The following is a 24,651-nucleotide window of genomic DNA, read 5'->3' as shown; positions in this document are numbered from 1 at the left end:
AGCAAGAGGTTTACTGCATTAATTATGAATTTGGGGCCTCAGTGCACAGCAGGTGAACGAATAAAAAGAAAATGGCTCTCTCTTCCCTAATGTGATCATGAGTAAATACTTGCAAAAGGGAGCACATGTCCAATAAGGAAAGTGAACTGGTCATGTGACAAGAATTAGCCAGGCATCTTTACGGAAACAGTTATAGCATGCTTATGAAGGGCCTGTTAATCTGGTACTAAAAAGTTTAACAAAGAGTAAAGATGACTGAAAACCCATTTCTGCACCATGTAAAGGAGGACCTATGAAAAATATGTGCAAAAGTATTAGTCACAAAAATGGGTCCTTTCAAAACTATGTGTGGAAGATGGGCTCCAAAAAGCCATCAGTGTCACATTCATTATTTTAAAGTTACATCATGCAAAACAGGTCCAGTGACACCAGATGGATATTAATTACACAAAAACCTCTAATGAAAATTAATGTTAAGGGAGTACATTTGGTTTGGATTAATCCCAAGTGAAATCAGGCTGCTTCAGAGAGATTCGGTCCCTCCCGAGGCAAAGCAGCGTCCCAAATCAAATCTGCCTCAGACTCTGATAGACACTGAGGTCTCCACAAAAGGAGTGGAGGGACAAAGAGGAGGGAGTGGAAGTTTGCAATGGAGATCTCTAGTTTCTAACCTGGGAATAACTTTTCAATGGTTTTCCTTTTTACTCCCATTCTCATTGCTTTGGGGAGGGGTATAGGCATCAGTTAAGCAGAAAGCAAAAAGAAATGCTTCGGAACCTTTGTCATTCCATACAAAGCCTTGGATGTTCTTAGGCAGAATGAGGCTTTGGATCTGAGCCAAAGCAAGCCACATTCTGGGGTGCCACAGTGGGATTTGAACTGAATTTTATCTTTTAGACCCAGTATTACTACTTGGGATTCTGCTTGGCATTCAGGTTCTGATAAAGTGATGAATGAGCTGACCCCCTGCCCCCGTTTCATTGTTTAAGACTAGTTTCTTTTGTGATGTACATGGAGAAAAGGTAGACTGGGTAGAATAACTCAGAAATGATGTTAACTCCCATTTTTTTAATTACCACCATGCTGTACTAAAAATCAGATGCCATCTTTAAGTTTAAGATGATCTTTTTTATTCAGATCTGGCCTTAATATGATAATGTAACATTTGGGGATGAAAATGCAACCCAGTAAACCCAAACTGGAAGCCAAGATGGAGAAGACCTGCACAGCTACCATGTATTTCCCCTTGGTGCTCAGGTAGGCTGGCACAAAGGACATCCACACACTGCAAAAGACCAACATACTGAAGGTGATCAGCTTGGCTTCATTGAATGCCCCAGGCAGCTTCCTGGCTAGGAAAGCCACTGTGAAACAGATGGCAGCCAGCAAGCCCATGTAGCCAAGGGCAGTATAAAACATGACGGCAGACCCTTCATTACATTGCAGGATGATCTGCCCAGGCTGGGAATGCATGTCAGAGTCTGGGAACGGGGGAAAGATTCCCAGCCAGAAAATGCAGATGCCCACTTGAACACTGGAGCAAGAAATTACAATGGAGTTTTCCAAACTCTTCCCCAGCCATTTCCTCATCTTGTTCCCTGGCTTTGTGGCCATAAATGCCACCACCACCACGACAGTTTTTGCCAACAAAGAAGAGACGGCGAGTGAGAAGATGATGCTGAAGGCAGTTTGTCTGAGAAGGCAGGTCACCTTCTGGGGCCTACCAATGAAAAGAAAGGAGGACAAGAAGGAAAGCAGGAGGGATATGAGGAGCATGTAGGTGAGGTCACGGTTGTTGGCTTTGACTAATGGAGTTTCTCGGTGTTTAATGAAGATTCCTAAAAGTACACCAGTGGTTAGGGACAAGATAAGGGAAAAAAGAGCTAGGACGATCCCCAAAGTTTCTTTGAAGTTCAGGAAATTCATAAGCTTAGGAACACACTGATCTTGGTCTTTGTTTGGATGCTGATCATCTGGACACTTGTTGCAATGGCCTGCATCTGAAAAGAGCAAGAGCAGCAGTTGTGATCTGCCTCACATCAGTCATAGCCCCTGTTCTATGTTTGGGGGGTGAGAATGTATATGCCAGAAAGGCAAGATAAAGGCAGGGATGGAGGAGAAATCATGAACTCACACTGTATAGTGGGGATGGGAAGAGACCACATTTTAAAATCCCATGCCATAATATGTGGTGATGGCCTCTAGCTTACAAAAAGATTAGAGAAAAGCATCAAGAGGAAGTCCATCCATGGGTTGTAATCCTGTTGGCTATATACATCCTTCAGTATCAGTGGCAGTATGCCACTTTGTGGGAGGGGTTTTTGTTTCTTCTTATCAATTCATAATATTAATTATCTTCTTCTTTTATATTTGTACCCTGCTATCCCTCCGAAGGGCCCTGGGCATTACGAATGAAGATTTACCCTATTACCTTGAGAACTGTGTGGTTTGTTAGGTTGAGAGACCTGAGTGTCTAGTCCAAGGGCACCCAAGGAGTTTGCTTCATAGTTGAAGAGGATCCAGTCTCCCCAGTTAAAGCCCCACACTGTAGCCACTTCACCACACTGGCTAGTTTAAAAGTACCTCATGCATCACCGAGTTCAAATTCCTTGCCAGGAGTAGTAATTGTACATGAACCCTGACCACCTCATCCAGTTGAGGCCAAACTGCACATGACACTGTCTTTAAATACGGGTCTTTCCCATGCATGTATAGAACAGACAGTAGATGGGTGACTGAAGATGCATTAATGAATACACTAATAATTAACTATACACAAAACCAGGAAGGATCCAGCCTGCCCCTGCCCCCCACCTTCCCAGAACTTGTGTCAGTGGGTGTTTCCCCTGTTCCTCAAGGGCAGCTTCTTGCTCTGGAGTCTCCTACCTTCCTGAGTGGTGATTGTCCCTTCTGTACATGGGGCACATGCATAGCAACAGACAGGCTCTCCTTCCTTAATCACTTTGGAAAATCCAGGCAGACAGCTTTTAGTACATCTAGAAGAAGGCATGGTCTAACCATAAAGAGAAGATGCATCAAGGAAGATGTGTTAGTTGGGAGGTTTCATTTCATTTCATAACTTAATCAGTGGAAGTTATTTATACAGTTGGAATGGGTGTAACGGGGAAGCCTTAATTAGTCCCACAGCTGATTTTATCACCCTGTGACCCCTTTTCGAGAGCTGTATTTGTGACGATGGGGCAAGGGGAGAGGCAGTTGTCAAGCTAGTGCTTGAGAGTAACAATTTATTCCCAGTGTGTTTGAGGCAGAAGTCTTCCTTAGGAGCAAAGGGTTGACATATGCCATCATTCTGGTATACCAGTTAAGCCCACTTACTTAATAATACACTTTCAAAGTATCTTTCAAAGTTTATTGAAAGTACATTTTGAGGAAGTGTATTTAAACATTGTCACTGAACTGAGGCATGGAAAGTCCTTTTGCCCCAAAGAATACTGCTGGTCAGTACACACTGGATCATCTTCAGGTGGCAGAGGTGATCTGAAAGGTCTTCACCTGAGATCCCAGAGAGTCATTGCCAGGCAGACTAGACAACAATGGACTAGATCGGGGGTGTTGAACTTCTTTCAGTCTGACAGTTGAATTCCATCTTGGAGAAGCTCTCACGGACTGCATTCCAGAGGTGGGTGTGGCCAAAGGCAAAATGGGAAGGGCCAAAATACCACCCTATTTTTGCTTAAAGATCTTATTGCCACAGTAACTCAGCCTTTGGAGAGGCTTTTTAACCTTTTAGAATGGGGATAAAGCTGCACAAAAACTGGGGAAATACCAAGTTATAGGTGGTTGGGGAAAATATGCATGGCAATCTGGAGAAACCCAGAGGGCATCATTAGGACCCTATGCAGGCCAGATTTTGCCCCCAGGTCTGAGGTTCTCCATCCCTGTAGGAAATGGACAAATAATCTGAGCTCTAATAAGGCAGCTTCTTATGTTCCAGTAGAAAACACAAAGCTCATGAGGAACTAAGACTAGTTATGTTTCAGAACGCCTGGGTCCCACATTCACTTTGGCACTCGTGTGGAGCTGACTGCAGTTTTGCTGAAGTTTCTTAATCCTATATTTTCATATAGGAAATTCCTGGGGCAACACCTGTTGTAGGCTTGTTCCCTGAGTCTCTGCACTTTCCCAGCCTAACCCTGCCTTTGGCTTGTCACCAAAGAGAACTATGATTTTGTTGCTCAATCCTTAGATCCCTACTAGGTTAGATTCAGTGCTCAGAACTCCCTCGTCCAGACTCAGGGCTGGCTTTGGGTTTGGGGGAACCCTGGGCAAAGTCTCCTAGGGTGGCCCCTCTCCTGTGTCAAGGGGCCTCTGCCTGTAGTGGCCAAGCTTGAAGCAACATTGGGCTAGCCACACTGTTAATTCCCCATAATGCCCCAGAGCATTGCTAGAATACAGAAGTCAAATAGGGCTGTGCATCGCTTCAGCGCTGAATCCAAAACCTGAAGTGAATCGAGGCACTTCGGGGTGCCTCAGTGCGATCCGAAGCAAATCAGACCAGCACCGAGGCACTCCAAAGTGAAGCAGGTCACCGCCAAAGCGCCTTGGTCCACCTCAGAGATTCGGAGCTATTCTGACGCCTTCTGAAAGATTTGGAGCTATTCTGATGCCTTCTGAAGCTCAAACAACCTGTCTCCAAAATGTATCAACTTGAGAAAGATCATGGAGGGGGAGAGGAGGAGGAGTGAGTGAGCTTTGGTGAATGGCAACTCTAGTTGCCAAATTAAGGCTGAATGTAACCCAGCAGTGGTGGTGGTGGTGGTGAGAAATACTGGATATATTGGAGATCAGCCTGCATTTGTGTCATTGTGTGTGAGAGAGCTGGTGGTTACAGTTAGAGAAAGCTAGATCTGTGGTGTGTGTGTGTTGTACTGCAGCTTTGTTCTTATTCTTTCCCACCCAGCCCTTTTCAGTTCAACTATTCCCTTTCTTTCTTTTCTAGATAATTTATTTTAAAACAAAAAACATTAGTTTCTTCCTTTCCTTGCCTTGTTCTTTGGCTACACCCCCTTCCGAATTATTCAACCATTCTTACTAGTTATTTCTTTATCCTTTTTTTAAAAAAAGAACCAAGAAAAATTTAAGAAGCAGTTTTAATTTCCTTGCCTTGCCTCGTTCTTTGGCTCTGTCCCCACCCCCACCGTTCTCAGTTCAAATCTTTCTTTGTAGTTTTCCCTGTCTTTTTTGCTAGATCTTTTAATATATACTTTCCTTCCTTTCTTTGTTCCTAACATTTTAATTTTTAATTTATTAATTTATTTCATTTCTATACCGCCCAATAGCCAAAGCTCTCTAACTCCCCCCCCTCTCAATTCCCCCCCTTCCCATTTTTGAACTCTATATCTTTTCCCTAAAACAAAACAAATTCAAAATCCTTTTCTTTGCTTGTAGGTAGTTCTGTATTTGCTTTTTTTTGCTCTTGTGTGTCTCTGTGTGTGGCAGGCAAAGCACTACACACATCCACATTTCAGAATAGAGTTCGCAAAGCACTACAGCTACTATTTAAATAATACTCCACTCTGTGGCAAAGCCAGCCAGCCCAATATGAGGCATCTTCAGGGTCTTGGCAGGGGCAGAGGTGGGCAAGGTGCTGCTGGAACTAGCAGCACTGGTAGCCAAGTTGGTCCATGTTGGTCCAAGCCAATCTGAAGCGAAGCAAATGGTCTGTGCACAGCCCTAGTCTACAATATCAAAAGCTGTTGAGAGGTCCAGGAGAATTAGCAGACTTGCACTCCCATGGTGTTTCTCCCAACATGGTCATGGCTGTTTTGGTGCCCAAACCAGATTCAAATGGATCTTGTTAATTCGTGTCATCCAAGAATATCTGGAGTTCCGCAGCAGCCACTGCTCAAGCCCCTTGCCAGGGCATGCAGCTAAGCTACACACCAGCCTTCCAGCCACCAACTTCTTTTGCCCAGAATTCCTCTGAGCCCAGTGTGGACCCAGAGGCATTCTCAGGAAACGAAGATGGTAGCTGGAGGCCTGGGCTTGGGTTGAAGCTGGGTTGTGCCTAAGCTGACTGATGAGCTAAAAGAAAGTAAGATGCCTCCCCCTTGATGGGGACAATGCACAATCACGGAGGGGTTGGGGGGAGTGGTGGAGTGATTATAGGGATGTGGGGCAATCGGGAGGTTGGGGTAGATGGTGTGATGGTGGAGGTTGAATTGGGTAGCAGCCAATTGTGGGAGAAAGTAGGACAGGAATTTATGTGTGTGCAGCTGTGTTTTCTGTGTTGGGATGGGTGTTTCATGTGTGGTCCTTTTGTGCTTGCGGTGTGGGGTGGGTAGTTTTTCTGTGCTTTCCATGTGTGTGGGGGGGGTTAGCATGTGTGCTTGGGGTAAATTGACTTGGGGATGATCCTCCTATTAATGTTGGTTCATTAATAGGAGTGGTGTGTGTTTTGGGGCTAAGACTCTACCTTTGCTAAGTGTTCAGATTCTTGGGTACGTTTGTTGTATTTTAGCACCATCAGCTTGCCTTTTGTGAAATGGGTGTTTTGGGAAGGGTCATGGCCACCACAAGAGCCATGGTGTGAACCGTTACATCCCTCTCATGGCAGATATTTTGTGGCAGCACACACAACATGCCCACAAAAATCCAAATGTTCCCTGTCGCCCGGAAAGCTTAGGGACCCTGGCCTAGCAAACTTCAGAGCAGGCTTTTGTGGGTTCCTTGTTGTTGTTCAGTCGTTAAGTCATGTCCGACTCTTCGTGACCCCATGGACCATAGCACACCAGGCCTTCCTGTCCTCTGCTCTCTCCTGGAGTGTGCTCAACTTCATTGAGGGTTCCTTAAAACCATGCAAACCCTTTTGTATTCATATTCACTGTATTATTTCACTATAGATTTCTGGGATAGGAATCACATTCTTTAAGAATTTTGCACCATACCTAACAAATCAACAGCGCTTAAGGTTGTAACCTATGCCCACTTACGTGGGAGTAAGTCCCATTGAACTCAATGGCTAAACCCCATTGAACTCAATGGGGCATGCTTCAGAGTAGACATGTCCAGGATTGCCTGGGAAGAGATATTAAGGGGCTTCAAAAGAAACAAGTGGCTTTTCTCACCTTTTTAAACCACCTGGGCCACACAATGGCATTCTGATCAATGGTGAACTTTATCTCTGAGGAGGTCTCTCTTTCTAAACTCCCAGTCTCCACTCTAGCAATGGACTTGTTGGGAAACTCTACCCACTTCATGATATAAAAGTTGGCTGCCAGATCCCCGTTCTCATCCAAAAAAGCTCCATCCATGGAAGTATTGTAAAGCTGGAAGTTTCTGAGGGAAGAGTGAAGCTAGAATGACATAGAAAAACACACAGATTTAGGAAGCTGGGGCTAGAACTACACTAGTGCTTTTTATTGGCGTTGCAGTGCACTGAGAACTGTTGGGCAACATTACACATCCCTTATACTGCTTTTCTAGCATTATTTCCTGCCTTTTATTCCATATTATGATCCAAAATACCACCACAGATGTCATTGTGGATGCTGCAAGGCATACATGCGCAAGAAGGTTATAGTGTTAACATGATGAGATTGTAGCGATAGGACACAAGGTGTAGATCTGGCCAGGAAATTCTTTTGCTTCCCCCGATCTGCTCTTTTCCCCTTCCTTGCTAAATAAATACTATTTATTTTATTGTTTTACAAGTTGCTCACTGGTTTTCACCCCACCCTTTTTCAGGGAACAAGGAGCCTGGTGGGTTGGAGGCACTAGTTTGGGGGGTCAACATTTTTCTCCCACACCCATCCCACTGCATTATGAACCCATGTCCCATAGTTTCTACCACCCCACAGGGTTGCTGGTATGGAACATAGGGGTGTCTGTCTGTCTGTCTGTCTGTCTATATTAAAGGGGCACACGAGTGCCCCCTTTAGTTAAGGTGAGTCACACAAAAAAAGAAAAAAAGGAAGAAAAGAAAAAGCCTCCACCATCATAAGCATGCCCCTTCATGGATCACTGCCTTGTTGTGGCGAAGGGGCTTGCGTAACTCAGGGAAGCCATAAGCTATGCCGTGCAGGGCCACCCAAGACGGACAGGTCATGGCAGAGAGTTCTGACAAAATGTGGTCCACTGGAGAAGGAAATGGCAACCCACTCCAGTATTCTTGCCAAGAAAACCCCATGGAACGTATCACAAGGCTAAAAGATATGACGCTGGAAGATGAGCCCCTCAGGTCGGAAGGTGTCCAATATGCTACTGGGGAAGAGCAGAGGGTATTTCCAAGTAGCGCCAGAAAGAGTGAAGCGGCTGGGCCAAACCCGAAAGGACACTCAGCTGTGGATGTGTCTGGCGGTGAAAAGAAAATCCGATGCTGTAAAGAACAATATTGTTTAGGAACCTGGAATGTCAGATCAATGAATCAAGGTAAGCTGGAGGTGGTCAAACATGAGATGGCAAGATTGAACATCGACATCTTGGGAATCAGCGAACTCAAATGGACAGGCATGGGCGAATTTAATTCAGGTGACCATCATATCTACTATTGTGGGCAAGAATCCCTTAGAAGAAATGGAGTAGCACTCATAGTCAACAAAAGGGTGGGAAAAGCAGTACTGGGGTACCATCTTAAAAATGATAGAATGATCTCAGTACGAATCCAAGGCAAACCATTCAACATCACAGTAATTCAAGTCTATGCCCCAACCACTGAGGCTGAAGAAGCTGAGGTTGATCGGTTCTATGAAGACCTACAACACCTTCTAGAACTAACACCAAAAAAAGATGTCCTCTTCATCATAGGGGATTGGAATGCTAAAGTAGGAAGTCAAGAAATCACTGGGATAACAGGCAAGCATGGCCTTGGTATACAAAATGAAGCAGGACAAAAGCTAATAGAGTTTTGCCAAGAGAACATGCTGATCATAGCAAACACTCTTTTCCAACAGCACAAGAGGCGACTCTACACATGGACGTCACCAGATGGTCAATATCGAAATCAGATTGATTATGTCCTTTGCAGCCAAAGATGGAGAAGCTCCATACAGTCAGTAAAAACAAGACCTGGAGCTGACTGTGGCTCAGATCATGAGCTGCTTCTTGCAAAATTTCGGCTTAAATTGAAGAACGTAGGGAAAACCACTAAACCTTTCAGGTATGACCTAAATCATATTCCTGATGAATATACAGTGGAGGTGAGGAATAGATTTCAGGGATTAGACCTGATAGACAGAGTGCCTGAGGAACTATGGACGGAGGTCCGTAACATGGTTCAGGAGGCAGCAACGAAATCCGTCCCAAAGAAAAAGAAATGCAAGAAAGCCAAGTGGCTGTCTGATGAGGCTTTACAAGTAGCTCACGAAAGAAGGGAAGCGAAAAGCAAGGGAGAAAGGGGAAGATATACCCAACTGAATGCAGAGTTCCAGAGAATAGCAAGGAGAGACAAGAAGGCCTTCTTAAATGAACAATGCAAAGAAATCGAGGAAAACAACAGAATGGGAAAGACTAGAGATCTCTTCAAGAAAATTGGAGATCTCAAGGGAACGTTTTGTGCAAAGACGGGCATGATAAAGGACAAAGAAGGCAGGGACCTAACAGAAGCAGATGAGATTAAGAAGAGGTGGCAAGAATACACAGAAGAACTATACAGGAAAGATCTGAATGTCCCTGATAGCCATGAGAGTGCGGTCACTGAACTTGAGCCGGACATCCTCGAGAGTGAAGTCAAGTGGGCCTTAGGAAGCATTAGTAACAACAAAGCTAGCGGAGATGACAGTATTCCAGCCGAGCTATTTAAAATCCTAAAAGATGATGCTGTTAAAGTGCTGCATTCAATATGCCAACAAATCTGGAACACTCAACAGTGGCCACAAGACTGGAAAAGGTCAGTTTACATTCCAATTCCAAAGAAGGGCAACGCCAAAGAGTGTTCAAACTACCGCACAATTGCGCTCATTTCACATGCCAGCAAGGTGATGCTCAAAATCCTACAAGCTAGGCTTCAGCAGTATGCGAACCGAGAACTACCGGAAGTACAAGCTGGGTTTCGAAGAGGCAGAGGAACTAGAGATCAAATCGCCAACATTCGCTGCATCATGGAGAAAGCAAGAGAATTCCAGAAAAACGTCTATTTCTGCTTCATTGACTACGCTAAAGCCTTTGATTGTGTGGATCACAACAAACTCTGGCAAATTCTGAAAGTGATGGGAGTACCAGACCACCTTACCTGTCTCCTGAGAAACCTGTACGAGGGTCAAGAAGCAACAGTAAGAACCAGACATGGAACAACCGAGTGGTTCAAAATTGGGAAAGGAGTACGACAAGGCTGCATATTGTCACCCTGCTTATTTAACTTATATGCAGAGTACATCATGAGAAATGCTGGGTTGGATGAATCAGAGGTCGGAATTAAGATTGCCGGGAGAATTATCAACAACCTCCGATATGCAGACGATACCACCCTAATGGCAGAAAGCGAAGAGGATCTCAAGAGCCTCTTGTTGAGGGTGAAAGAGGAGAGTGCAAAAGCTGGTCTGAAACTCAACATTAAAAAAACGAAGATCATGTCATCTGGCCCCATCACTTCCTGGCATATAGAAGGGGAAGAAATGGAAGCAGTGACAGATTTTACTTTCTTGGGCTCCAAGATCACCGCAGACGGTGACTGTAGCCATGAAATTAAAAGACGCTTGCTCCTTGGGAGGAAAGCTATGGCCAACCTAGACAGCATAGTAAGAAGCAGAGACATCACCTTGCCGACAAAGGTCCGTCTAATCAAAGCTATGGTTTTCCCAGTAGTAATGTATGGCTGTGAGAGCTGGACTATAAGGAAGGCTGAGCGCCGAAGAATCGATTCTTTTGAACTGTGGTGCTGGAGAAGACTCTTACGAGTCCCCTGGACTGCAAGGAGGTCAAATCAGTCCATCCTAAAGGAAATCAACCCTGAGTGCTCATTGGAAGGACAGATAATGAAGCTGAAGCTCCAATATTTTGGCCACCTAATGCGAAGAGAAAACTCCCTGGAAAAGACCCTGATGCTGGGAAAGACTGAAGGCAAAAGGAGAAGGGGACGGCAGAGGATGAGATGGCTAGATAGCATCACGGATGCAATGAATATGAACTTGAGCACGCTCCGGGAGAGAGCGCAGGACAGGAAGGCCTGGCGTGCTATGGTCCATGGGGTCACGAAGAGTCGGACACGACTGAACGACTGAACAACAACAACAATCATAAGCGTGAGAATTCTACTGCTGATAAAGATGACACCTGTGGAAATAATAATGTGAAACTTGGTATCTATGATCTACCCGCTGAGGTGTACAATTGTGCAAAACTTCAAACTGATCTGATAAAAAATCCCTACCAGCAACCCTGTGGGCGTGGTGGAAACAATGAGACCTGGGTTCATAAAACAGTGGGATGAGTGAGGAAGAAAAATGTGGATCCCAGGCTAGCGTGTGGTGCCTCCAGTCCACCAGAATCTCTGTTCACTGAAACTGGGACCGTGTCTCCACAACAACGGCAGGAGAAGTGAATGGAGAAGTACCAGATTTTTTTTTAAAGGAATCAGCTTTGCTGCACTTTGGTCCATGCAGGGCTCCACGAATAAGCGCTCCACACCAGTAAAAATTGTTTCATAGAATATACTACCTGGTGGGGGTGGGCATTGGAGTGAACGTCATCTGACTGGCAGAGCTGCTCAACCAATGAGAGAGGCTTCCCCCCTCCCCTTTCTCCTTTCCCCTGAAACTCCAGATGCACCTGCACTTCAGGAGCAAGCCTCATTGATCACAATGGGAGTTACTCCCCAGTAGACACACATATGCTTGTGCTGGGAAAGGGGAGGGGAGAACACAAAGAGGGAAACCAGCCCCCATTTGAACACACAGGATCTCTATAATGAAGGTATGAAGTAGTTACTTCCTAAGGCAATAAATCCAGCCACGGAGAATCGTAGGTTCGGTAAAGCGCTTTACAGGCTTCAGGGAATCAGCGCTTTAAACTCTGCATTCAACTTGGAGGGATCTCTGTAAATTCTGATGTGGGCATTCAGAGGGCAAGCCTCATTGAGCACAATGGGAGTTACTACTGAGGAGACATTAATGGGTTTGTTGTGGGAAAGAGAGCAGTAAACATAAAGATGGGAAACCAGCCCCCATTGTAACCCGATGCTGTGCACGATCTCTATAATGAAGGGTCGGAGTAGTTGCTTCCTAAGGCAATAAACCAAACAACCAAGAATCAGAGCCTTGAGATTTACAGTGCTTAGTAAATTGGGCTTTAAACTGTGCCATTTCAACTGAGCGGGATCTCTGCAAATTCTGGTGTGGGCATTCAGGGGACAAGCCTCATTGAGCACAATGGGAGTTACTTCAGAGTAGGCACTAATTGGGATGGTGCAGGGATGGGAAACACACAGGAAACACCCCTTGACTGGGGTCATGGTGAAAGGCACACCCCTGGGCAGGGCTAGCGTACCTGAGCAAAATACAGGGGTTGGGGCATGCGAGAATTATACCAGGGAGAACCTGACTTAAGGGGAAAAAAATCAGACTTTAAGCAGTCTCAGGAAATCTGTTTTTTCGGTGATAAGCTCCGGGGGTGGGGGGTGCTGGATGGTCACAATGTCATGTATCTCTAATGACCTCAACACGCAGCCGGCTCGGAGTAAATCGGTGGTGGAGACACCCCCTGAGGAAAACCAGTGAGCTGCTTATCAAACAAAAATTACATAAATAATTATCTGTGAACGAAAAGGAATACCTGCCATGCCTCAACCCTTTGAAGTACCAGCCTGTCTCCACCCATCCTCCCCATCCGATTCGGTCGGGATGAGTATGCAGCATGTAAGGTCCGTGCCACAGCCTGGATGGAACTGTAAATACTGTAGGAGTCTTGAGACAGGATTCTTTCAATCATATCCTGGGGCAGGTTCTCCCAGTTCTCTTTTTCTGTACATCTTTTCCAGACTTTCAATGCCAAGCGATGCCGTGAACAGAAGCAATGAAATGCTGTCTTCCCACACTGATAGCTAGCAAAAAATACAGCTTTAAAATTGTCATATTGTGTCATTTTGTGTGCCTTGATTAAAAAAGAGAAAAAAACATGTGTGTGCTCAAGATCAAACGCTGTGTATAACATTCTCACACTGATGTCCTGTAGAGCTGTTGCAATCCAAACTTTCCCCACAGTTGAATGTTTAATCTTCTCAACTGATCGCATTATTGCTGCTAGTGCATACATGATCTGAGAGTCCACTGGGGAAACAATTACATTGACTTGAGTGTCCATCAATTTTAAAATCATGTTCATTGCTAATCTTTCCCAATTCAGCACTGGGATGCTTTCTGAGAAGGCAATGCAAATACTGTTCTTTATGACCAAAGGTGTGAAGGTGCTCATGAACCTTTCCCCACTGTCATTTTCTGGAGCAATGAGACCAATCCAAGTCCATCTGAAATGCAGGAGCAATTTGACAATCCCTAAGTAAGGTGGTTCTGGTTTAGGGACCATCCGGTAGAAAAAAGGGAACTTTTGTCTCTCCTTAGGAACTTGACTAACAAAACCATAACTAACCTAGTAAAGAGAGAAAGACATTGGTGTTTTGCTTTGCTTTTAAGGACAAAACTCAGATGTCTATTAACTTAAAATCATTGCTAACTCAGATGTTGACTGCCACTTAGCTACTATAAAATAATAGACCTTTCTATATTTAAAATTGCTTTGAATGTTTATTTCTCTCAGCTTGGGAGCCACTTTTTGGCCTGCATTATAACTTTTAGCCCACTTAGTGGTTCTTCACTAAGACTTCTTTTTCCTCCTTCCTTTCCACCCCACAGTACCCCCATCCCATTCACCCATTTTTGTCTGGGATTCCATATTGGATATTTGGTTTAAGCACACCAGTTCGAACTTCCAAATCAAAGAAATAAAATACTTTCAGATATAACTCATACGAGGTATGCTAATTTAAGATTTCAAATTGACATACTCATGCTTACAATAATGTTTGCAGCCCACTGACACCCTACAAAGGTGCTGTGCTATACATTCTGCATACTGTGCAGTAGGGATATGCACCAGATTCAGACAAAGCCCAAAGCTCAAGTAGAACTGGGCCCCTTTGGACCATTTTTGGTACTTCCTGAGGTGTAGCAGGCTTCCCTCCCAAGCCATCAGTACTGAACCTATGCCATAACAAGGCTTTGTTACCAATTTGTGCTCAGAGATACAGACATTCTGTTTCCTCTCCAAATAGTGTATTTTGGTTTTGTTTCTCTAAAACACTGATGAGCAGGTGGAGGGAGCAAGTGCAGTTCAGTGATGAACAGATTCAACTTCTAATCCTAGGGCACATTTTAGTGGGGGGTCCAGTCATGGTGCTTTGGGGGAGGGCAAAGATGGGACCATGAGATGGCCATTCTTCCATAGCCACAAAACTTCACTATAAAGAAAGCCTTAATGTAGATCTCTACCATGATAACTTCCTACCTCCTCAACCTATCCTCCTGAAACTCAGCAGGTTTCCTGCTCATGGACACATCTATGATGTGTGCTGTTTTTATACAAATAGGACAAAGAACTGGGGGTGAGGGAGGGAGAAGCATATCACTTTCCCTCCCAAAGGTTTGTGGACTCCCCTTCCATATGAACTGCTGCACCTACTTTTCTGAAACTATGCAGGTTTTATACTTAGGGAGACCTCTCATAAGTGGCTACTGTGCCTGAAGGTATCACCCAATTCTGACAAAGAGAAAAAAAACTACTCATGTTTTAATTTCCCATGATAGTAAAAGGGAGGCATGGGTTTCTGAATTTTGGCTCAGGTTTGGCACCAAAGTTGAAGCTGGCATCCCCTGAATTGATCTGAGCAGAATCAGGTAATCATATCATAGAATCATAGGGTTGGAAGGGGCCTACAAGACCATCAAGTCCAACCTCCTGCTCAAGGCAGGAAGCCTGATTCCCAGGCGGTCTCCCATCCAAGTACAAACCCGGGGCTGTCTACAAGCCCTCCATCTGGAAGTATCCTTAGTGTAGATTCAATGCAATATCCAAAAATGAAAACTCAGTGCACCCTTTGTATTGTTTCAAAAATCACAAAAATCCCCTGTGCAGAGATGACAGTGTGGTGGTCTGCACAACAGGGCAAATAAAACCTGTCTCAAACCATGTTCAGGTCTTTTGACTACTACTGCCTGTTTCCAGCCTTACTTGGTGATGCCCAGCCCAGTGCCATCTCCTGGACGTCTCTGGAGAGGTGGCAAAGTGGAAGTAGACTCACTCAGCCTGCATCCCTCACTCCCATTCATACCTGTGGGATTTTGTAGATGTCCAGCATGGTTGAAATCTGGTTGCAGAGGTCAGAGTCGGCCCCTTGAAGAACGGCCAACAGGTTATTCTGTCTTCCACAGCTGTAGTTTGGAACATGCTGCTGCCCAATAGACAGCAGGTCTATCATGGCCTCGTAAGTCATTCTTCCACTGAAATAGTTTTCATAGATGTTGTAGCCCAGGGTGGTATTGGGCAAGAGCCTCGGATTCTGGTTGATCTCATGAATGGCAAACAAGAAGGGCAGGATGTACCAGTATTTCATAGTTGACATACTGCAGCAAAGATAGATGTCATCAGATTTTCATCCTTTATTCAATTAAACTATTTTCAATTTCTGCATTCTGTATTAAAATAGAAATCCCTGGGTTCTGTTCTTAGAATGACAGTCCCATTGAATTGATGCTTTGGGAATTTTGTTTCCAGTGCAAATAGCAGGTTAAGGGTGTGTTTTTTGTTGAGACCATGCCAGGGAAGGAAAGGGTTAAATGCTCCCAGCCATGAGTCCTGTGCCAAATTGCATCCACTTGGCATGTTTTTATATGTATTTTAATGCAGATAGTTAATGAAATCAAACACATTTTACGTCATGTTTATTTTGGTCCCCATGCTAACATAGTTCTAGAACCTAAAGCACCATAACTGATCCCAGTATTTAGTCTTGGGCAGACCGGTTGGTCTATATTGTCTGGAGTGAATAAAAGAGGTTGTACTTTTTTGACCTTAATAAAAGTTTTAGCCATTATGGCTATCTGTAACGAGTACCTCTCACTGAAAAACACACACTTTAATTTTGTAAAAAAAGAAAAGAAAAGCTGAAAATACATACTTCTTGTATGAGTCTTTAGGTTTGACACCTTTGGAGCAAAAAAGAGATATTGGGGTTGTGGTGAACAGCACAATGAAAATGTCAACCCAGTGTGCAGCTGCTGTGAAAAAGATAAATTCCAAATTTGGCATAATTAGGAAAGGAATAGAAAATAAAACTGTCAATATCATGCTGCCATTATATAAGCCTATGTGCGACCATACTTGGAATACTGTGTACTGTTCTGGTCACTGCACCTAAAAAAGAGTATTGTAGGGTTGGAAGAAGTGCAGGAAAGGGCAACTAAAATGACCAGGGGGATGGAGTAATTCCCCTATGAGGAAAAGTTACAACATCTGGGACTGTTTAACTTAGAAAAGAGGTGAGTAAGGGAAGGCGAGATAGAGGGGCACAAAATTATGCATGCTGTGGAGAAAGTGGGCTAGGGAGACATTTTTCTCCCTCTGTCATAATCCTAGAACCTGTGGTCATCCCATGAAGCTGATTGATGGGAGATTCAGGGCAGATAAAAGAAAGGACTTCTTCACACAGCACCTAAACTATGGAATTTGCTTCCACAAGATGTAGTGATGGCCACCAGTTTGTATGTCTTTAAGAGGGGATTGAACAAATTCATTGAGGACCAGGCTGTCAATGGCTACTAGTCTTGATGGCTATATGCTACCTCCAGTATCAAAGGCAGTATGCCTATGTACACCAGTTGAGGGGAACATGGCTGGGAAGGTTCTACTCCATGCATGTCCTACTGTTGCAGAACACAGAGTCAGAGAGACCACGGAGTGAAGGAAAAAGAGTTTTTCTTTATTTAACGCATGGGCTTTATGGCTGGAATCACTTCCAAAGAGCCAAAAGCCCCGATTTACATCAGCAAATTGTTTTTATAGACATTATGACACATATGCAAAATCTCCCCCGCCCCTTTCTGTGTGGGTTTGCAGTATTCAGCATTTCCTCTCCTAGCACCATTGTTTATAATACAAGAAATGGGTTATAGGGTAGCCATGATAAGCAGAGAACAGCAGAGAACATGATATACATATCACCATAACCTTAGCCTTTGTTGACAAGATAAGAAATTCCTGTGTCTCGTCAGCTTACAAACATATATTTCAGAGAGCAAGAGCTCAGCAAGAACATGAAGCATGAGACTGCATGAGGCTACTTAGTCTGACCCCCGATATGGCTGCTACACTACTTGAGAGTTTCCCACAGGCAACTGGTTGGCCAGTGTGTGAACAGCATGCTGGAGACATACAGTAATACAGGCCATGAATGCAATAGCATCCTCCCACTCATATGATGCTGAAAATGGCATTTAGAGGCATACTGTCTCTTATCCTGGAGGTAATATTTAGCCATCATGACTAGTAGCTTTCAAGGCTACCTCATTTATTCAGTCCTGATCACCCATTTTTCAGACCCCTGGCCGATGGATTAATTACTGGGTGTGCAGAAAGGACATCTCTTTGCAACGTGCATCGTCCCCGCTCCCCTTTTAACAACACATCTAGGGCAGATACAAAATCTTCAAAGAACCTGGGCTGCAAACCTAAACATACTTGCCAGGGAATAAGCCCCGTTGGGAACAGCAGAATAAATATCTGAGTAAGCATGCATAGGATCTGCATGGGCTGTCGATCCAATCAAAATATATCTTGAAGAGGTTCATGAGATGGTGGGTGGAGCTACAGGAAGAGGGCTAGTTTTGGATGTTTGCTACTTAAGAGTGGGAGCATGCTTGAGAGGGAGCAGGCAGCCTCCAAACTAGAAACGAAGGATAGAAGAAGACTAGCCAGGCAGTTGGTTTCTTTCCTTGGGCAAACTCTGTTCTCCCCAGACCCAATTGCAACTGGGAAGCTAATTCCTCAATCACACAGTGCCCCCTGACATTTATTTATTTGACTGCATGGGAGCTCAGGGTGGTGAACATAGTCCCCCCCCTCCTATTTTATCCACACAACAACCATGTGAGGTTGGTTAAACTGAGAGAGTGTTAAGTGGCCCAAAGTCATCCTGTCAACTGCATGGCTGAGGGCATCTCTACTCCAGCCTAAAATCCTGCATTTAAAATGGGTCTTTCTGCTTCCGTTTTAAATGCAGGACACAACGACTCCCTTTTTCACCCACTTCCTTTCCCCCCCGCCCCGTCTCCCCCTCCTTCTCCCCGTATCTGATTCTTCCATTATCTTTCATTGATCTCACTCCTCTTCTTGCCACTTTCCCTCTTTTCACGGAGGAAACGGAAGCGGAACACAGTGGAGTAATTTGATAGCTCATTATCTGTGATCTATTTAAAAACAGAACAAAGGGCATTTAGTGCAGGTGATGCCCTGGAGGGACACGACATCATGTAAAGAGCTCTCAAACTTCGGTGAAGGAGCAATCTCAATTGCAGGATAAAAGCTCAGTGAGAAGAAAGCCTGAGTCAGGATTTGAACCCAGGTCTCCCAGTCCTAGTCCCAGTGCTCTAACCACTCTCCACCGCAACACATTGGCTCTGCACAATTTTGGGAGAGTCAAGGAAGCATTTGATCCGGAAACCATTCAACTCCCCAACCATCTCACAAAGACACTTTGCCAATGCTGTACAACATAACACCACAATTCTCAGAACAAGGATCGCTGCCTGAGTGCGTACCCTCCCCTGTTGTTGTTGTTGTTCAGTCGTTCAGTCGTGTCCGACCCTTCATGACCCCATGGACCATAGCACGCCAGGCCTTCCTGTCCTGCGCTCTCTCCTGGAGCGTGCTCAAGTTCATATTCATTGCATCAGTGATGCTATCTAGCCATCTCATCCTCTGCCGTCCCCTTCTCCTTTTGCCTTCAGTCTTTCCCAGCATCAGGGTCTTTTCCAGGGAGTTTTCTCTTCGCATTAGGTGGCCAAAATACTGGAGCTTCAGCTTCAGGATCTGTCCTTCCAATGAGCACTCAGGGTTGATTTCCTTTAGGATGGACTGATTTGACCTCCTTGCAGTCCAGGGGACTCGTAAGAGTCTTCTCCAGCACCACAGTTCGAAAGCATCAATTGCTCAGCCTTCCTTATAGTCCAGCTCTCACAGCCATACATTACTACTGGGAAAACCATAGCTTTGATTAGACGGACCTTTGTCAGCAAGGTGATGTCTCTGCTTCTTACTATGCTGTCTAGGTTTGCCATAGCTTTCCTCCCAAGGAGCAAGCGTCTTTTAATTTCATGGCTACAGTCACCGTCTGCGGTGATCTTGGAGCCCAAGAAAGTAAAATCTGTCACTGCTTCCATTTCTTCCCCTTCTATATGCCAGGAAGTGATAGGGCCAGATGCCATGATCTTCGTTTTTTTAATGTTGAGTTTCAAACCAGCTTTTGCACTCTCCTCTTTCACCCTCAACAAGAGGCTCTTTAGATCCTCTTTGCTTTCTGCCAATAGGGTGGTATCGTCTGCATATCGGAGGTTGTTGATAATTCTCCCAGCAATCTTAATTCTGACCTCTGATTCATCATATCTTTTAGCCTTGTGATACGTTCCATGGGGTTTTCTTGGCAAGAATACTGGAGTGGGTTGCCATTTCCTTCTCCAGTTGACCACATTTTGTCAGAACTCTCTGCCATGACCTGTCCGTCTTGGGTGGCCCTGCACGGCATAGCTTATGGCTTCACTGAGTTACGCAAGCCCCTTCGCCACAACAAGGCAGTGATCCATGAAGGGGGGACCCTCCCCTAGTCCCACTATTAAGACAATATTGAAGGGTCTGCCCAGCCTCCTGTGTATGCAGTATTCTTTCCTGCATTTATAACCTGCCTGCACTTGCTTCTGAAACAGGTGTATCAGTAAACTGACCACAACACATGCCTGAGTTCAAAAATTAGGAGAATATTACAGGGTCGCTCCACTAAATACGGGGTTGGTGGGTGGAGGGTCACTTCTTGTTTCCCTGGCATTTCCAGCACACCAAACTGCACATATTATTACTCCTTAGGAAAGGAAACTCAAGTAGTGAGTACCAACAGAAATGGAGCCAAAACAGAGACACTGAGAAAAAACCAGGGTATTAGCATGCTTGCAGGAACCCCAAGATTTGCAAAAGTACAACAGATCTCTGGAGTAGTTGCCCAAAAGGGCAACCCCTCCCCCCAAACCAGTTCTATGAGGACTCAGCATATTCAGGTTTTAATTTTTGTGAACCGCCCAGAGAACTTTGGCTATTGGGCAGTATAGAAATGAAATAAATAAAAATAAAATCATAAATAAATAATTCAGTACCCTCAAAAAGTTGTGTGTCACTTTGAAAAGAAAAATGGAAAAGGAAGGGGAGTAGAAGAAGGCAGTTATCTTGGGGAGGACATTGCTGGCTGGCACTTCAGACTGGAGCACTCCTGTTAGGAAGTGATGATATATCACAGTATTTTGTTGGAGATTCCACCTGTTGACCTTATTTATAATCATTGGTATGTACATACCATCACAATGTCATTGTAAGACAATTTATTTGATGCTCATGTTAAGAGAGAAGACAAGACAGAGTCTTGTAGGATGCTAAAGCCCACCTCTTCAGATGCTTATGCAAACACCGTTGTTGTTTTTACTGCTTACAGCATTCTAAGATGGTCACCCCCTTGGAAATCGTTAAGAGAGAAGGCATGACCACATAAATTCCCGCACATGCATTGGAAGATAACTCCTATATTCTGTGCTGTAAAAAATTGTTTTTTTGCAGAAAGATAAATATACTTCAATATTCAGTTCTGCTAGACCTCTATGATTCTTACTGATGGGTAGACTAATGAGTTAATTCAAGAGGAAAACAGTGAAATAATCTCATATATTATTGCAATCCTTAATGCTAAACATTGGAGGCAAGCAAAGATTCAGAATATGAAAGAATGGCATGGGGAAAAATATGGGAAATAACCCTCATGGCAAAACTAGCAAATTATATGAATGTTAAGGAAGAAAAGACCAAAGTGGAACATTTTTCTTAATTATAGAATGGCTTTTATTAAATAGTGTAAGGGAGCAATCCTATGGCCACTAGTCAGCACCTAGACGGCCATAGGATATGTGGGTTTCCAGGAACCGACCTTGGAGCCTGTGCTCCGAGGTCGGTTCCCGGAGAACCAACCTTCCCCACCTTCTGTGCTGCCTCACAGGCAGTGTGGAATGGCTCCATGCTCTGTGCTCGGAAGAGAAGCACAGAGCAGCCAAAACGGGGTGTTCCAGGGGGCGTTCCAGGGCAGGGAAGGCGGAAATGCTGATACGACACATCCTATGTGTCATCCGGCAGCCTCCTCCCCTGCTCTGCCTTCCTGTGGCTAGGCAGCCGAAATCGGCTGTCTAGCTGCAAATGCAGGGCAGGAGAAGCGCGGTTGGAATGATCCCCTCCATGCTTCTCCTGCCCTGCATTGGATAGGTGGTCACCTCCAAGTTTGGAGGCAGCCGCCTATCTCCATAGGATTGCGCCCTAAAACAGGTTACTCCCAAATGTACAAATGTGGTTTAGGATTTTATAATACCCATTACTTAGAAATGCTTCTTTTATGTTGATTATTTAGTAAAGAACCCTGGACTCTTTTTGAGGAAGGGTGGGATAGCAATCACATTAAAAAAAAACCAATTTTTTTTTTTGCTTATTAGATTGATATATTTCAGTAGCTGCACGAATACTTAAAACACAAAAAGAAAAAATAGGAATGATTAATTTCACAATAGATATAGTTTAACGTACAACGTACTAATTGCAACTCAAACAATTTATTACCTGTATTTGCAGGAATATGGGTGCAGACAGTGGAAGCGGTATACTGGCATTTCATATCTCCAGGCAACCAAGAAGGGACCTGCTCTAGTTTTGCATGTATGTATGGGGAAGGGGCTGGACAATTCATCCTCTGATGAGCCCCTCCTCTGACGGTGAGCCATGGTGGGTTTCTCTGGTTGCAGTGGCAGCACTCAACCAGAGAAACCCACCAGTGTAGGACAGCAGTGTGGGACAGCTGGTTCTACTAGCCATCCTTTTAATTTCCCATGGTGCCCCAAAATGATGATTGTTGAGTGGAATTTGTGGGAAACTGAAGTGGTGGCTACATCCAGCCACCCGGCACTACTTTGAATTCCGTCCTAAAGTGGGCATCAGCATCAGGCCCCACCATGGCCATGGGCTCTAGCAGCCAGTGAGTTACAGCTGGGTAGTTTTAGACCCTGGACTTAATGGTCTTATGGGCCATCCACCCTTTAGATGGTTAGATGCATTACTTCAGTTGTGAAGCACACAATGAACATTTCTCTTCTCCTCATCCACCGCCACGACTCCTTGTTTTACAACTGCCCCTACATTCCTATGATGTTAGATCAACCCTACCCCCAAACAGTTTGCCAAGCTTGATAAAAAAAAGGGAAAGTAATACTCTGAGTATGTGGAGTTTCCCATTTTAAGCTCATTTAAACCATAGCATCATCAAGACTGCAGGAATAAAACGGAGTTTGCTTCTTCTACCCTGATGCTCTGAACACATTTACTTGGGAATAAGCACCATTTTGTTAAAAAAAGGAAAATATATATGTTGAAAATCATTCATCATGATCAATGAGTATTGGTGAGAGTGTTGGACTGGGAGCTGGGAGATCCGGTTTCTAGTCCCCACTCAGCCATGGAAGCTCACTGGGTGACTTTAGGTCAATCACAGACTCTCAGCCCAACCTACCTCACAGGGTTGTTGTTGATATCTAAGATAAAATGGAGCAGAGGAGGATAATGTAAGTAGCCTTGGGTTCCTTGCAAGAGGAAAAAAGGCAGGATATAATTGCAAGAAATAAACTAACTAAATAAATGTACGTGCTCAGCTAACTATAGGCCCCTGAATATAAAATGCTTTAAAAAATAATGTGAAAGAAAGGATGTTGCAGTGAACAGCGTCAGCTTATCTGAGTCCTGGCATTCCCATGCCAGCTCAGGTGTTGATGCTGGGCCTTTTGTTCCACAGCTCCCATCACATGCTGTTCTCTCAGTACTGGTGGGCCCCTAGGCTGTGGGTTCCCGGAGTCTTGCCCTGAAGTCCAGTTTTAACTCCATCACTGCTGGCAGCTGCCCAAGGTGCTGCCTCTGGTCCTGATTGAAGAGCTCAAAACGAACCACACAAGCTGCAGCATTTGAAAGGGCAGGTTGTGGAACAACTAGGCGGTGCCTGACAATCACAACCACAATCCTCCCCAAGAATCGTATCCCCAAAGGAAAGCAGGACGAAACAGGGATGCGAGAGCCCAGACTCACTGACCCTGCTTAAAATGGGCAGTTATCAGAAAACAGAGACTTGCTGCTGTCCTCCCTCCTAAAAAGGGTCAGCTGGAGAGGATGAATTCAGAGATGGTCACATCATCACTTACGAGAGTAAACTAGTAGAGGGAGGCTTGAAGAAAACGAATGGTTGAAATGCAGTACTTGCTGTAGATATGATCCCACTAATCACGTACTGTCCTGGCCTGTAATAATCAAATGTGTGATTTTGATCACCTATCAAATTCATTGGGCATTCTGTCTTCTGCATCCCACAAGGAACATGGGACAGCAGAATAAAGAACAGTAGCAGCATAATGCTGGAGATGCCTGCTATACACTCTTTCTAAGTCTCTGTCTCTGTCTCTCTCATTCACACACGTACACGGCCCCTGTGATTGGTCTCAAAAACACTTAATTAGAAGCCAAACCATCTCACAGCTGCAGTGACTTTACTAATAAAGATGGAGTCCGGCATGGCTTCAGGTCTGAATGGGATGGTATGAAACCTCCCACTGGCATAGTCCCTGGCTTCCCTAGATCTCACCCCAGGCTCTGGGAGGCATGGGAGGTATTTATGCACCAACTGTTCAGGTTTTGTATATGAGGAGTTACCAGATGTTACACTTGGTTTTCATCAGTTTCAAAAGTGATCCTTGGAAATAAAAATCCCTTGAGCTTTGATGAGAAGTAGTGTAAATGACCATGGTTTTTATAATTATAATGGAGCAAAATCACTCTTGCAACCTTGTTGACTTGTTGCGTGCCTCCATGAGCAGGTGCTGATCTGGAGAAAACATGTTTGCACCTCTCACCCGTGTAGGTCCATTTCATGGGTCAGTTAGGGAGCAGTTCAGCAAAGTTCAGTTGACCTTCGCTACTTCATTTTATGTTTTGTAATCTTAAAAGCAACCAGCCATGTCTTAACTTCCAGGGCCGGCACCAGATTCCAGTGGGCTCGCGGAATAATGCTGTCGCTAGGCTCCATAGCTGCCATCCCTCCATCCCCCTCTTCTGCCGCCAACCGGCTCCCCCCCCCCAGCAGCAGCAGTCCCCCTTCCTTTTGTTTTTAGGAGGCAGCAGCACCACCTCCTCTTTCTCTGGCTCTGCTCCAGTCCTCCTCCTTGCCCATTTGGCCCCGCTGGCAACTGGCTGGGTGAGCCTGCGGGCCCTGCCATGGCACACAATTTTAAAAGAGCTTTTTCTTCTTTTTAGAATTTGAGTAGCAGAGATCTGGACCAATTAGATGCTGTCTTTGGTGGGGACATAACCAATGAGGGT

General features: G+C 44.7%; 1 protein-coding gene across 1 annotated transcript; it reads right to left on the bottom strand.

Annotated features, from left to right (window-relative positions):
• Nucleotides 1-1,095: 1,095 nt before the first annotated feature.
• LOC146355544 (vomeronasal type-2 receptor 26-like) lies at nucleotides 1,096-15,559 on the bottom strand. Its single transcript, XM_084829938.1, has 6 exons — nucleotides 15,278-15,559; nucleotides 12,849-13,539; nucleotides 11,327-11,361; nucleotides 7,089-7,316; nucleotides 2,887-3,013; nucleotides 1,096-2,000 (listed from the first exon to the last, which is right to left on the bottom strand). The coding sequence occupies exons 1-6, from the start codon at nucleotides 15,557-15,559 to the stop codon at nucleotides 1,096-1,098; spliced, it is 2,268 nt and encodes a 755-aa protein (XP_084686064.1).
• Nucleotides 15,560-24,651: the final 9,092 nt, after the last annotated feature.

Source organism: Heloderma suspectum, chromosome 2 (assembly GCF_057233095.1).
Source record: "Heloderma suspectum isolate Gila_16-S chromosome 2, 16-S_ref, whole genome shotgun sequence".
NCBI lineage: Eukaryota > Metazoa > Chordata > Lepidosauria > Squamata > Helodermatidae > Heloderma > Heloderma suspectum.
Note: the sequence above shows the minus strand (reverse complement) of the source record. Positions and strands in the feature narration are given on the sequence as shown.